This window comes from Vipera berus, assembly GCF_964194415.1.
Source record: "Vipera berus genome assembly, chromosome: 2".
NCBI classification, from domain to species: Eukaryota; Metazoa; Chordata; class Lepidosauria; order Squamata; family Viperidae; genus Vipera; species Vipera berus.
The window spans coordinates 90,689,607-90,704,961 of record NC_138203.1 but is presented as its reverse complement, the minus strand read 5'-3'; the positions used below and the strand labels follow the sequence as shown (position 1 = coordinate 90,704,961).

At 41.4% G+C, this 15,355-nt stretch overlaps 1 protein-coding gene and 1 long non-coding RNA gene across 3 annotated transcripts in view; one reads left to right on the top strand and one right to left on the bottom strand.

The window, feature by feature from the left end:
• The first annotated feature begins 2,907 nt into the window (after positions 1 to 2,907).
• The window catches only part of LOC308662277, a 907,910-nt gene continuing 895,462 nt past the window's right edge, over positions 2,908 to 15,355 (top strand). For both annotated transcript variants that reach the window (XR_014025156.1, XR_014025157.1), the window contains exon 1: positions 2,908 to 3,036. This is a non-coding gene — a long non-coding RNA (uncharacterized lncRNA). The remainder of the gene's footprint in view (positions 3,037 to 15,355) is intronic.
• Positions 14,199 to 15,355, bottom strand: part of PLPPR1 (phospholipid phosphatase related 1) — a gene marked incomplete at both ends in the record, with an annotated part of 68,223 nt that continues 67,066 nt past the window's right edge. Inside the window, one exon of the mRNA XM_081317881.1 lies at positions 14,199 to 14,231. Coding sequence (XP_081174007.1) covers positions 14,199 to 14,231 — 33 coding nt within the window. The remainder of the gene's footprint in view (positions 14,232 to 15,355) is intronic.

The following is a 15,355-nucleotide window of genomic DNA, read 5'->3' as shown; positions in this document are numbered from 1 at the left end:
TGTGTGTGGCATTCCAATGACTATATATAACAGCTTAACATAATCAGTGTTTCACTCATGTGTTTGAGATTTATTTAAAAGGGTGACTTTTAAGATAGGTTGTTCAACTCCCAGGAGGAACCTCATTCCAAAAAGCTGCTACAAAGAAAAGGCACTTCTGGGCTCCCAATAGATGACGCTGTTTAATTGATGGAATTGGAGCATGCCAAATCTGCCGGACTGAACCAGCTGAGCAGATTCTGCTATGGCAGGCATAGCTGGTTTATGGAATGGGGGAGCCCAACACACATCGGGTTTGAAAGTCACCCTGAAGACCCTTTCAGATGGGTTCCTGACAAGAGAGAGGGAGGGATTTTATGTTTAAAACAGAATACACCTAGAACCTGTACTATTTCTCTTAAGTACAAGGACTGAACTATTACAAGTCAGTGCTTTTTTTGTAAAAGAAAAAGGTGCCGGAACTCACACATGTCATACAACCCGCCTTGCCTACCCTACAAGGTTCCATCCAAAAAAGGTGCAGGAACTCCGTTCTGAGCGTTCTATGAGAAAAAAAGCCCTGCTTTAAGTACTTAAAATAAACATTTTGCATAGAAAAGCCATCACCCAGGGAAATCCTGCTTTAGATAGATTGGCCCAACCTACCTATTGGCTAAACCAGATTGTATGTGTATAAGTGGACCAGCTATTGGCCCAAAGCAACAGATCTTTGGTGGCAGAGATCAGGCATAGCCTAATTTCAATGCCCTTGTTTAATCACAGCCCTCTTCGGCTTCTGCTCTTAGGGAGCTTCCATTTTTCTGTCATCCAATATAATTTGATGTTTAATGTCAGCAGAAGCTAGTAGACAGTGCATTTCTGATTTGAAATAAATCCCTCTGTGGGAATAGCATTTAAGGTGTCATTGCCTAAAGCAGTATCTAAACAACGTACAAATATACACAATGTGCACGAATATGCTATGGACATCCAAGAGCAGTGCTTAAATATATAACCCCATGGGTGGTTTTGCACCTATACGTGACTAGAAATTAAATAGCCTGATTTAAAGTCTTGGTCAGGAATGAGTCTTGAGACCAACCGCACTAAAGAGATGGGTTGGGCCATTTTCACAACTTGGAAGAAAGTGAGAGTGTGAACAACGCCTCTATCAGCCCCCAGCTGCTTCTTTGTCTTCAAAGCTCACCTTACTAGCATTTCCACTTCTCACGTGCCAATCTTTCCAAGGGCAGGACAAAAAAGGCACTTTTGCAAGGTCGTCTTTGGAAACCACCGAAACGAAATCATTTGATGGGGAAATACAGGTAGTTCTCGACTTACGACCACAATTGAGTCCAAATTTTCTGTTGTAAAGTGAGACATTTGAGTTTTGCCCTCTTTTATGACCTTTCTTGCCATAGTTGTTAACTGAATCACTATAATTGGTAAGTTACTAACCTGGTTGTTAAGTGAATCTGGCTTCCCCATTGACTTTGCTTGTCAGATGGTTGCAAAAGGTGACCACATGGTCATATGCAATGGTAATAAATATGAACCAGTTGTCAATCAATTCAATTTTGATCGCATGAATGCTATTAAGGTCGTAACTCTGAAATATGGTCATAAGTTACTTTTTTCAGTGCCCTTGTAACTTTGAATGGTCACTAAACGAACTTGTAAGTCGAGGACTACCTGTGTACATCTCACTCAAAGAGAATGGAAATCACCCTTTGCCCTGCTAGACCCGGAGTTCTACATTTAGGCAGGAAAAATCAAATGCACAGGTATAGTATAGGTGGAACCTTGCTCAATAGTAGTAACTGTGAGAGGGATCTCGGAGTCCTAGTAGACAATCACTTCAATATGAGCCAGCAGTGTGCTGCAGCTGCCAAAAAAGCCAACACAGTGCTAGGCTGCATTAACAGAGGGATCGAAACAAGATCAAGTGAAGTACTAATACCACTTTACAATGCCTTGGTAAGGCCACACCTGGAATACTGCATCCAGTTTTGGTCACCACGATGTAAAAAAGATGTTGAGACTCTAGAAAGGGTACAGAGAAGAGCAACAAAGATGATTGGGGGACTGGAGGCTAAAACATATAGGGAACGGTTGCTGGAATTGGGTATGTGTAGTTTAACGAAGAGAAGAGTGAGGGGTGACATGATAGCAGTGTTCCAATATCTCAGGGGCTGCCACAGAGAAGAGGTGCTATTCTCCAAAGCACCTGAAAGCAGGACAAGAAGCAACAGATGGAAACTAGTCAAGGAGAGAAGCAACCTAGAACTAAGGAGAAACTTCCTGACAATTAGAACAATTAACCAGAAGTGGTGAATGCTCCAACACTGGAAGTTTTTAAGAAGAGACTGGACAGCCATTTGCCTAAAATGGTATAAGGTTTCCTGCCTGAGCAGGGGGTTGGACTAGATGACCTCTAAGATCCCTTCCAACTTATTATTATTATTATTATTATTATTATTATTATTATTATTATTATTATTATTATTATTATTATTATTATTATTATTATTATTATTATTATTATTATTTTTTGTTGTTGTTATTTCTCTAGGGTGGAGAGCGGCAAGAAAGTCACGATGCAATTAAAACCTGTCCAGTTTTAAACTGATGTGGACTATCTGCCAATAAAAGCTGTGACAAGCGGTTCTTTTCGCTCTCTAATTTGTTTTCCGCACCTTTTCTAGGGCCGGGAAAAAACAACAGAGCACGATCCGACCGCTACGGCAACAGGAAGTACACAACCAGCCGTGGCAAAGCCCCACGTTTTATTTTTCTGAACAACAGCGACTTCGCATTAAGGCAGCACTAATCGCGTCCAGTTACTTCTATTGTATTATGTCTCTATGGAAAGGAACAAACTACATATCCCACAATGCCAAGGGCTACGGAAGGGCTTTCGTGCTCTACGTAGTCCTTCGAGAGGTGGCGCTTTCTTTGCGTCGGCAAGATGGCGTTTTCCAGTGCGCTGCTGAAAGCGTGGAGACACCGGCTGAGTTTGGGGGTGCCCGGACGCAGGAATTTCTGGGGAAGACAGAAGTAAGTGTCTGATTGAGCCTCTTTCCATGGAAAAATCATGGAAAGAGGCTCCTCGTATTGGGATGGTTACATAACAGGGGGGATAAGTTCGGAAGTGGAGTAAGACAGTGGGGAACGGTTAACAGAATTGAGTTGCAAAAATTCAAAAGGCACTAGATGGCAGCAAAAAGAGATTCTGGGCTGCCGTCTTAGGATCGCCCAGATGTTTGCAAACCAAGTTATTCGGGGGAGAGATTCCTTGGAACGCAAAATGTTAGGCTTTTTTAATCTACAGCTTTTATCTAGAGAGCCTTGGTGGAGCAGTGGGCTAATGCCTCCTTAAGTAACACCAGCTGCCTGCAATTAGTGCAGGTTCGCATCCCACCAGGCTCAAGGTTGACTCAGCCTTCCATCCTTCCCAGGTAGGTAAAATGAGGACCCAGATTGTTGGGGGCAATTAAGCTGACTTTGTAATAATGCCGCTTGGGGTGTGTGTGAAAGCCCTAATAAGCAGGTATATACATAGAATGAAGGCTACTGCTAAGCTTGTAAGCCGCCCTGAGTCTTCGGAGAAGGGCAGGATATAAATGGAATTAAAAAAAAATAATAAGAGCCTCCGATTGTGTGTTGAATGACGGGTCCTTGGTGCTCTCTTTGAGCTTGCTTGTTCTCTTGCAGACGTTTCATTACCTAACTAGGTAACATCATCAGTGCTAGTAAGGAGTGCTGTTTGTTGTCGATTTGTATTCTGGTGTCTTGCCTGCCTGGGTGGGTGGGGGCGGCCTTAGGTTGGCTCTTTGGTAGTTTCTTGATTGGGGTATTGCTTACTTGATTGTTGGTCTGAAGTTGACCTTGGAGTTAATCTATGCTGGTCTGAGTGCTGATTACTGGTGGGGAGATGCTGGAGTCTTTTTCTCTTTGGGGCTTGTTGATTTGTCTCTTTTGCATAGTCTATAAGGTAGACTAAATTTAAATTTAACATTTAAATTTACTGACAAAGAATTAAAGGGAGACTAGTATAGCTATTTCAAGCTATTTAGCTCTCATCAGCTAGCCATACCTTTCTGAGATTCAAAACCGAGCCACTTGCCTGTTAGGCAGATGTATTAACCTATAAGGTAGATGTTTAATTTAATTTAATTTAATTATTATATTTGTATACCACCCTTCTCCCGAAGGACTCAGGGCGGTGAACAGGGCAGATGTTGTCCACGTGTCTATTGATGGCTGATTTCTAGAAATTCCCTGGCATTTTTGGATTTGGCCTGGTCTAGGATTGTCACATTTTCCCAATTGAAACAATGGTTAAATCATTCTATATGTTGTGAAGTTAAAGAATTTTCGTCATGCCTTTTGACTGACAGTGGGTGTTCATGGATGCATTCTGCCAGTCTTCTGCCTGTTTGTCCTACCTAGTGGTTGTTGCAGTTCTTACACTGTATGTTGTAGATGGCTCGTTTTTTTCTTCTGGGGTTGCTGGGTCTTTTGGTTTGTGTGTTGAATGTCAGGCCCTTTAAACTTAAGTCTTCCATATTATGTTTTCCTACTTCTGAAGTTGCAATGATTAATAGCACTTTTCCCAGGGTGTTAATTTTCAAAACCCTGATTTACAGTTCCACATTTTCCTGCCAGTGCGGTTGATTAGATTCTTTATCACTGGCAACTTTTAGCTTTTTGGAAATAAAGGAGGAAAATTCCCCATCACCCAGTGTACTAGGGGAGACCACACAGTCTGAATCTAATTCATTTGAACAGTGCTGGGGACAAAGCATAAGTACCACCCAGTGAAGGAGGGTGCAAACAGCTTTTATATGGCTGTATAATAAATGCTGACCAGTAATGATGTCAAATGCCAATCATAACACAGATTAAATTTTCTGCTTATGGTGAGATAAGCAGAACAATAAATTGGAGGTCTGCATTAGCTAGGTTTTGTGGTTAGTCCCTTCCTAGTTCCCACTTAAAAATAAAGTGCTAGCTTAAGACAATTTGTGCGCTAACATCAACAAATACCTAAGCAAACTATGATGGAGAAGAACTTGAGCTCAGGGGCCTTGGTGATTTGGAATTTTGGGATCAAGTATTTTATTTCTTCAGAAAACTGAGCAAAGAAGTAGTCAGACAGATTAGTATTAATAAATATGAGTTGCGTCCCTGAAGTATTATAATTAGACTTTGAGGGAAAAGATTCTGAGTTTAGAGTTATGCCTAGATATGCAGCAGTTTTAGTAATCCCAGTAAGATTAGGTGATATCAAGGCTTTTTTAACCAACTGATCAGTGGGACAGAACCCCTGAACCAAGAAGACTGCCAACAAAATTCAACACAACTTATTTTATTTCTGTCCCAGAGGATCATTACCTACTCAACGACTTCACGAGAAGGAATGGATAAATGTCTTCATTTGTTTGGATTTAAGAAATAGGTTTTTGATTTACAGATATTTCTACAGCTCACAAACCTTTTTGGGAGAATGATTGTCTTGGAATAAAGGACATAAATGATAATAAATGGTAAACCTTTGAATATGAAGGAGGTGTGACACCAGGTTGGTTTAAAAATCCTCTTCTAATTTATTTCAACAGGAAACAAGATCAGCCAATAGTAGTGGAAGAACCTGTGAAAGATGTTTGCCCCCCTCCACGAAGTAAAAAATACCTTCCTCCTGAATATCTCCAGAATCATCTAGAATCTCGCGTGAGAGAGATTTGGGGGTCCTCAGTTTCGAGTGACTGGCAGAGGACATCCCTAGCAGACGTCAGTTTAAAGTATCGACTCTTGGCCCAAATGGCAGCAGATCTGGACCACACGGTCCCCAATAACCAGCTCCATCAAATGAATAGCGTTGAAGATGTCCTGGCTTTCTACAGTACGCCTGTAAAAGACATTTCAAAGTTAGATGAATTGAGCATGCAAGAGCTTCCATCGAATTTGAGGATCAATTGGGAGTATGAATGGAAACAATAAAAAGTATTGATGTGATTTGTCATCAGTAAAGCAGCATCAGCATAAGTGCAGATAAAACTTGTTTTTGTTTTCCCAAGTTTCCAAATAATGTTTCTTACCTGCCTGCAAATAATAGTAATACTGTAATTCATCCAAGCAAATAATTCATGCATGCTATTATTTTTTTTTTTGGTGAGACAAAAGAACTGGGGAGGGTGGATTTTTTTCCCCCCAGGCTGTTCTTCATCGGAGGGGGAGTATGGATTACCTTCATTTATCTTGCATTTGTTCATCAAGAGAAATTCTTATGTTGGTCATATATAAAATGGTGTTGAGGCCGCAATTAATTTAATCTATTAAACGTTGGAGTCCTCTCAGATTGCAAACTTCTGTTAATTGAATGAGAAAGAAGGAAACATGCGCCATCTTAACCATATAAGACAGCTGTGAATACCGGTTTCTTTCATCTACATCAATGAATTTTATTTGCTGTATTCAGGATAAAAGTAACATAATAAAGAAGCTTCCTGTTTATATACAACAGTTTGCCCTGTCAGTGCTGGTGGGGTGTGGGTTTTCTCCTTGGTTCTTGATTGAGATATTGTTTTCTTCTTTATAGTTTGTCTGATATTAATCCCTATTTGTCTGGGTGCTGGCTTCAGAAGATGGATGTTCTGTTCTTTTTGCTTATTGGCTACCTGTTGGCTAAACCAAATTGTATGTGTATAAGTGGACCTGCCTCCTCAAAAATGCTATTGGCCCAAAGCAACAAGAGATCTTTGATGGCAGGGATCAGGCATAGCCTAATTTCAATGCCCAGCATCTCCTCTTAGGGAGCTTCCATTTTTCTGTCATCCAAAACAATTTGATGTTTAATGTCAGCAGAAACTAGTAGACAGTGCATTTCTGTTTTGAAATAAACCCGTTTGTGGGAATAGCATTTAAGGTGTCATTGCCTAAAGCAGAATCTAAACAAGGCACAAATATACACAATGTGCACGAATATGCTATGGACATCCAAGAGCATTGCTTAAATATATAACCCCATGGGTGGTTTTGCACCTATACTTGACTAGAAATTAAATAGCCTGATTTAAAGTCTTAGTCAGGAATGAGTCTTGAGACCAACCGCACTAAAGAGATGGGCTGGGCCATTTTCACAACTTGGAAGAAAGTGAGAGTGTGAACAATGCCTTTATCAGCCCCCAGCTGCTTCTTTGTCTTCAAAGCTCACCCTACTAGCATTTCCACTTCTCACGTGTCAATCTTTCCAAGGGCAGGACAAAAAAGGCACACTTTTGCAAGGTCGTCTTTGGAAACCGCCGAAACGAAATCATTTGATGGGGAAATACAGTTAGTTCTCGACTTACGACCACAATTGATCCCAATTTTTCTGTTAAGCGAGAAATTTTGAGTTTTGCCCTCTTTTATGACCTTGGCTCAGTGGGTTAGGACGCTGAGCTTGTTGATCAGAAGGTCGGCAGTTTGGCCGGTCGAATCCCGAGTGCCACGTAGCAGAGTAAGCGCCTGTTGCTCGTCCCAGCTTCTGCCAACCTAGCAGTTTGAAAGCAGGTAAAAATGCAAGTAGAAAAATAGGGACCACTACGGTGGGAAGGTAACAGCATTCTGTGCGCCTTTGGCATCTAGTCATGCTGGCCACATGACCACAGAGACGTCCTCGGACAAGCGCTGGCTCTTCGGCTTTGAAACGGAGATGAGCACCGGCCCCTAGAGTCGGAAACGACTAGCACGCACGTGCGGGGGAACCTTTACCTTTACCTTATGACCTTTCCTGCCACAGTTGTTAACTGAATCACTGCAGCTGATCAAGTTACTAATCCGGTTAAGTGAATCTGGCTTCCCCATTGGCTTTGCTTGTCCGAAGGTTGCAAAAGGTGATCACATGACTCGGGACACTGCAACCGTCATAAATGTGAGTCCACTCCCAAGCATCCAAATGTAAATCACGTGACCACGGGGATGCTGCGACGGTCATTAAGTGGTGAAAAATGGTCATGAGTCACTTTTTTCAGTGCCATTGTAACCAATCATTAAGCAAACTTTTAAGTCGAGGACTACCTGTAGTATTCTTACACAGCCCCTGTGGTGGGAAGTTAGGTTGTCATTTTGGTACAGTAATGGCACATTTGATTAGTGTGCATTATGTTTTGATAACTTTCCTCTGCTGGTGAGGCTATCCGGGAAGGGTAGTGCGTTGTTTTCTTCTTCCCTTGTGAATTTTACTCATTTGAAGATGTCTCCAGTTCGTACTCTGTGGTCACAATAATGGTTGAGAAATAATGTTTTGCTACCCTTATTGCCAAGAGATAATCCTTAAAAGAAACTTACCTGTGCTTCATTGAGTTCACTGTTTACCTTCAGTGGCATTCTAGGTATCTTTCATGATGCTTTATCACCTAGAGCTCCTCTGAAAACAAGAGGCCCCTCAAGGATCCACACGCATAAGAGTCTGCATAGGTGCCATCTAACTGAAGGCCAAAGTGTTCTCCTTCCTTCCAAGTGGCAACAAAGATCTCAGATGAACCATGTACCAGAGCCCTAGGAACAATTTCAAGCTTACTCTGTAATCCAGTAGGGTTTAATCAGGTGCTCAGGGAACACTATTCAAATAGATCCTGCCTCCCCACAGAGAAGTACAGCACCAGAGAACTCCAAACCAATGAGGAATCATTTGTCCATGTCAGGGGACTGATGGTAACATCCTTCAACTCTAGATCATGTTCTATTGATGAAACAAAAGCTATGACAAATGTGTGATGTCTGCAGGGAGAGGGGCCAGAAATGACTTGGGTAAGATCTAGGGTTGCCACATAGTGGTCAAGAATTCCCAAGGCATCTCTTGAGTCCACACCAACTGAAGGGACAACAGTTTGAAGGAACTCCACTGCCAGTCTAGCCACTGATTTGAGCAGCTCAGGTAGGAGGTTACTATCCAATAGGAAGACTGGTACACAAGCCAGTCTTTTCTCACTGAGCTGTGGTGGCGCAGTGGCTGGAATGCAGTATTGCAGGCTAATTCACTGCTCACTGCCAGGAGTTTGATCCTTTCCGGCTCAAGGTTGAGTCAGCCTTCCATCCTTCCGAGGTTGGTAAAATGAAGACTCAGATTGTTGGGTACAAATCTGTAAACCCCTTAGAGAAAGCTGTAAAGCACTATGAAGCGGTATATAAGTTGCTATAATTCATTTTCACAAACAAGGGCTGACATTTGGCAATCTGCAAAGCCATAAGATGTCTCAGATAATCATTGCCACATCTCTACCCTGATTCTGTGTTCACAAGTGATGTAATGCAGGAAACCTGGCTGGGCACATCTCCAAGAGGGGAACATCTCACTCACCCTCACCTATGCCCAGGTAAGTTTCAATAATGCAAACAAGATCCACCTGCTCATCCCAAATGAAGTTATGGATGAGGCCAGCTTTATCACAGGCTGGCCGGGCATTAAGCAGCAGTGACCAAAAGTCTGGGTCTCTAGACATGATTACCAGGCCTTGGACACAACATGGAGGTAGGCCTGGAAATACATCAAGGGTGTATTATTTGCATAATTTATTTATTTTAATTCCATTTATATCCCATGACATATAAATGATACAAACACCATTTGTTTGCATAATGCCGTCATTGCTTAAACAATATAAATCTTTGCAATCTTAAAATGTGAATTACAGACTAAAGTGGGATTGGATAGTTTGTGGTGCAACACACAGAAATCCAGCTATTGTTATCCTGTTAGGTGAAGAAGGTAATTTCATAAAGCCACAACATTTTATTTGTGTGTGGGGAGGGGGAAGACAGCATGGTATATGAACTTTGATTTGTCAATCCAGGTCTAGTTTAGTACAGAGGTGCCCCAAAGGTTGGGGACCAGTTACATGGAGAGAGGTTTTTCTGCAGAGCGGAGGGGGCGTGGTTTTGGGTGCTGCCTGAATCCCGTGGATGGGGCTTTGCTTGTTTGTGTGGCATGGTTGCTGGCATGCCACGGACTGGTACCGGTCCATGGACCGGGAGTTGGGGACCCCTGGTTTAGTGTTATGCACATCCAGCTAGTCAACTCTATAGAAAAGAGTTTCTCTTTGCAAGTTGGATCAGTGGTTACTTTAAAAAAATACCCAGGTTTATCTTATGACCATTTGCCCCACTTACACACCCTGTTGAGGCTGCATGTATGGAATGTGGATTTTGTAGCAAACCCTCCCCCCCACCCCTGCAAGCTAGGTGATCCACAGAAGTATGGCCAGAATGTGTAGAATGCATAGCCAGGTTGTCTGTGGTAAAAGACTTGGGAGACACAAATTACTTTCAACCAAATGCTGAGGATCTCTCAAATTTGAAGCCATAACAAAGCATGACTGATTTTAAGTACTGTATGTTGTTGCTTTTACACTCATTTGCTCTTATGCAGACCCTCACATGCTCACCTCCTTCTCATCTAGGCCAGGGGTAGGCAACCTTGGCTCTTTTATGACTCATGGACTTCAACTCCCAGAATTCCTGAGCCAGCGGCTGGCTATTCTGGGAGCTGAAGTCCACGAGTCATAAAAGAGCCAAGGTTATTCTGGGAGTTGTCCATGAGTCATAAAAGAGCCAAGGTTATTCTGGGAGTTGAAGTCCACGAGTCATAAAAGAGCCAAGGTTGCCTACCCCTGATCTAGGCTGACCAGGCACTAGCTAGCTAGAGGAAGTCACCAAATCCAAACCCCAAATGTCTCAAACAGCCGATATGAACAAGGTCCTTTCTAGCACCCAAAGTCCCTGCTTTATTGATTTGTAAAATTCACCAGCTGTTAATGGGATTAGCTTTTTGCCTGATGACATTTCTATTAGGTGCATACATAAGAGTTGCCTTGAGGAAAGATGGGCAGCAAATCAATCAATAAAAATATGGTTTGGCTCTTAATGATTTGATTCTTTCTGAGCTATTTTCTGAAAGTTGTCTTTTTGACGAGATTCCTAGTTTTGTTCTCCGTAAGCTCATGTTTGGTCCAACTTTAGGTATGGCTACAGTTGTCAATTTCCGCCTCATCTCTTGTCTCATAAGACCCAGTGCTGGTATTTTAATATCTTTCCCCAATAAGATTAGCAAGTTAGTGACTCCAATTGGTTTGTATTGTGTATAGCAGTGGTTCTCAACCTGTGGTCCACAGACCCCAGGAGGGCCTTAATGTCGTCACGAGGCGGCCACAAAAGCTTGAGGAAATGTTATGATTTAAATCTTGTGTTAAGTCTTGTGGGCCACAAAAGGCATTTAAAGGGGGCCCGTGGTGAAGAAAAGTTTGAGAACCACTGGTTATTGTATTGTATTGTGCATCAGGTATATTGTGGGTTCAACAGGATACTTGTGTAAGGAACTCTGGAACTAATGATGTTTTTGTATCATATGCAAGAGGAAAATACAATTATAGCTATTAATAATCCCAGTCTTCTCTGAACTGCACCTTCTAAATGTATTAGATAGCAATTTTGAGAATTATTGGCTGACTTAACAGGATTCTTAATGACTTGCGCTTTCTGAGGTACCGGTGAGGTATCAACAGGGTGACTGTTTTAAAGGAAATCTATGATTGGAAGTTTATTCCTGAAAAGCTGAGGCACATAGTTAAGAAACAAGACAAGTCTCATATATCTCTCCCAACTCCGCCAAGAAAATGACAAAAGCCCTGAGGCAAACAGTTTTGTGATAATTTTATCTCTTTTGGAAAAAAAATTATATACAAAAACCCAGGAATCAACATGGCAGGCATTTCAGAAAAAAAATACAGAGAGAAGTTCCATTTTTCAAAGAAAACGCTACTGATTATGATCATGCTAGAAAAATGGGATGCGGCAGAAAATTTCTAGGACTGGGGGAAGGGGAGAGAATGAGACCAGCAAATTGGTCCTTTTCATTTCCTTCGATTTGTTAACAATACGGTGCAAAACAAAGAACAGTTTTGGATACAAATTAATTACATTATGATTCAGAAAATTAAGCCGGCATTACTAGGACAAAGTTAGACCCACATTTTTTCTTGGTGGTGGTGGGGAATTCAAGAGTTGCTCTAAGGATTGCGTTTTATTTCAACAGATGCTAAGTTCTAGCTCTTCAGAAGAGTCCCCTGCTTGAAAACAAGGAAAATTGCTGAAACCCAAAGTCCTTTTTGGCTGCCTTTTTCCTGGGTGTTTTCATTTAACTCCTTGACAGCTTATCTTCCCAGGGAGCTGGGGAAAGGAAAAGCAGAGATGAGGTAAAAGGTTTGGCCAAGTCGTCCTCCTTGAGGCGATGTTCTCAATTTCTTTTGCATTTCCTTGTGGATGGAGAGAGACACCTCTGAGGAGGCACAACAAAGATGCTTTTCACACGGTTCATATTTGACACCCATAGTCGGCAACTGATTTTTCCTATTTGTGTCAACACGAAAGGCATTATTACAATATATGTTAGCACCAGTGGAACTGAATCACAAATGTATTTGCCCTATAAGGCATCTTTCTGAGTTGCAAAATATGCTCAAAGGTAGCAATGAAACATTTACACTCTTTCTATTACAAAACATCAGTTGGTAACACAGTGATGGGTTTCAAATTTTCAGCATCAGTTTGGAGCCTTCTACAAAGCGCTGTATGAAATACAGGATTTTGAGTGGCTCTAAAGAGATTAATATATTTGTTCCAAGGTTAAATGCTACTTCCAAAGCTTATCATGTCTTAGAAACGCATGCATATGTCACAAGAAAGCAATACATATATGTCTACTTTACAGTGGGGAAAAATGCTCATTTGGTAGAATTCTGGTCAATGATTCAATGATTATGGCTACAAGTTTTCCTACATGATTTTCATGCTTCTTAGGAAGAGACAGTTCTTAAGAAATTTAAAAGTACCACACCAACGTGGACTTCAGCTTAGGGGTAGGCAACCCTGGCTCTTTTATGACTCATGGACTTCAACTCCCAGAATTCCTGAGCCAGCCATGCTCAGGAGTTGAAGTCCATAAAAGAGCCAAGGTTGCCTACCCCTGGTGTAGACCATTGTTCTTTGGCCTGGGACTGCAATAATACTGCAATAATACTTCATTCTCCTAGTTCCCAACTCGTTCTTCTGTTCCTCAAATCTACTAAAAGGCTAATGATACAGTCTTTTGACTAACACTATGACTTCTTGATCCAATCTGCTAAGCTATTAGTGCTAAACTGGACTCTGACATTAACTAAAAGCGGCAGTCATTTGTTCTTGCAGTTCAAGGTAATAACCTTAAGGACAGGGCACAAGATGTGTGCATTCACACTCAGGCTTTCTCTATAATTTCCATCGTGCCAAAAGAGACTTGTTTTATATGAAGGAAGTTTGCTTGAAGCAGACTCTTACGAGACAACCAAAAGCTGCTAAGCAAGCAGTGTGAATTATGCACAATGAAAACCTTGGGGCTAAGGAAATTAGTCTTAAGTCAACAACCCAAAGATTGCACGTCTTGAGCATAATTCCTTGGGACAATTTCCTGAGCAAGCTCCATAGAAAAACGTGGGACTCCTGAAAGAAAGTCCAGGTATTTCCTGTTCACACAGTCACAATTATAGGACTTGTATAAGAGGAATCAAAGTATGCAAACAGACAATTTCTTAGTCTTGCTATGTTGAATCAGCATTCAAAATACATATTTCTCATTATCGATAACCTAAAGGGCCAGATATAGCAGTAATGTAGAGACAATTCTACAATAACTTCTAGAAAATGAATATGAATTCTGCAGAATTGCACTACCAATACTGAATCTGAACTCCTCACTTACTGGAAGCATCATCTCTGGTAATAAAAAGGTAAAAAAAATGAATTAGTATTATAATTATCATTTAATTTGTTTTATATAAAACAAAACAAAACCAAAAAGTTTGTGTGTACAAATATCACAAAACATCAACAGTTCCCAAAGGTGTAGTGCCTCAGAACACATTTTAATCAAAAAAGAGTTCATATTTTTTTGTCTTGTTTCTTTTTTGTTTTCATTAGTCTTAAATTCTGGCATAAATATATTAAAGCTGACAACAAGAAAAAAAAAGTGGGTGGGAATTCCAGGGCAAGCTATATCACTTCCTCATACAAAAATGTACAAAAACATTAGTTCCTAACTAGACATAACATAATACTGGTCGTCACAGTTTGACAATTAGTATAACTGTGTATTCTTGTGGGAGTACTGTAGCAGAGGGCAATAAAAAATTCTCTTGATGTTCAGATCAGGTTACTTCGGTCATAGAGGCAGAATGATTCTGCAGAACAAAGAGAGAAGACACAGAATATGCTTTAGTATGCAGTGATGTGGTCACAACTGTTGATCTTGGGACAAATAAAAAAATAAGGTAGGGAAAGCACGCAGAGTATGGTGTCTGGAACTGCTTTTAACCTGTTCAAAACACTTCTACCTTAGGTCATATGACCAGGAAGGAAATTTTTTATTTATTTTAATTCCATTTATATCCCGCCCTTCTCCGAAGACTCAGGGCGGCTTACAAACTTAGCAGTAGCCTTCATTCTATGTATATGCCTGCTTATTAGGGCTTTCACACACACCCCAAGTGGCATTTTTACAAAGTCAGCTTAATTGCCCCCAACAATCTGGGTCCTCATTTTACCTACCTCGGAAGGATGGAAAGCTGAATTAACCTTGAGCCTGGTGGAATGCGAACCTGCACTAATTGCAGGCAGCTGGTGTTACTTAAGGAGGCATTAGCCCACTGCTCCACCAAGGCAAAAAAAGGAAGGAGGGGGCATTTTTTGGGGGGGATAATTTTCTCCTGTTTCAAACTCTTTTCTCTTCCTCCCTCCCCAAATACCAAACATAATTCCATTTTGTTCATTTTCGGAGTGTTATCCTGTGGGTGGACAGGTGAAGAGATGTTGATCTGATCCCCTAATTTAATTCCAATGTTCTATTAGGTTGGAAGCAATAAGGATAAAAAAAACATAATCCAAGGATAATTAAGTATCCAAGGATAATTAAGTAAACAATTAAGACTGTCTGTTACAGTCAGAAGTCATGACAGCCGTTAAGTGAAGCATTGATATTATTACCTCACGAACCACCCCTGGTCTTCTCAATGCGGTCATTCAACAAATGTGCAGGTTGTTAAGTGGAGCACATTAAGGGTCCCCGGGGGAGGTCCTGGGATGCTCAGTGCAGGCCCTTCCCCAGGCCTCCTATTAGGCCTCCCTCCACCCCAATGAAGCCTGTGCTCTGCTTCCTGCCCTGTTCCCACATGCGTTGGGCCTACTTTCCAACCCACTGAGCCCCATGCCCTCCTTCTCACCTGCACCGCCCATTGCGCGCTTTCCTTTCAACAAGCTCTGGAGCTTGGCTTAGGGAAGTAAAGCAAGCTGCTTTGTTGTTGGGCTG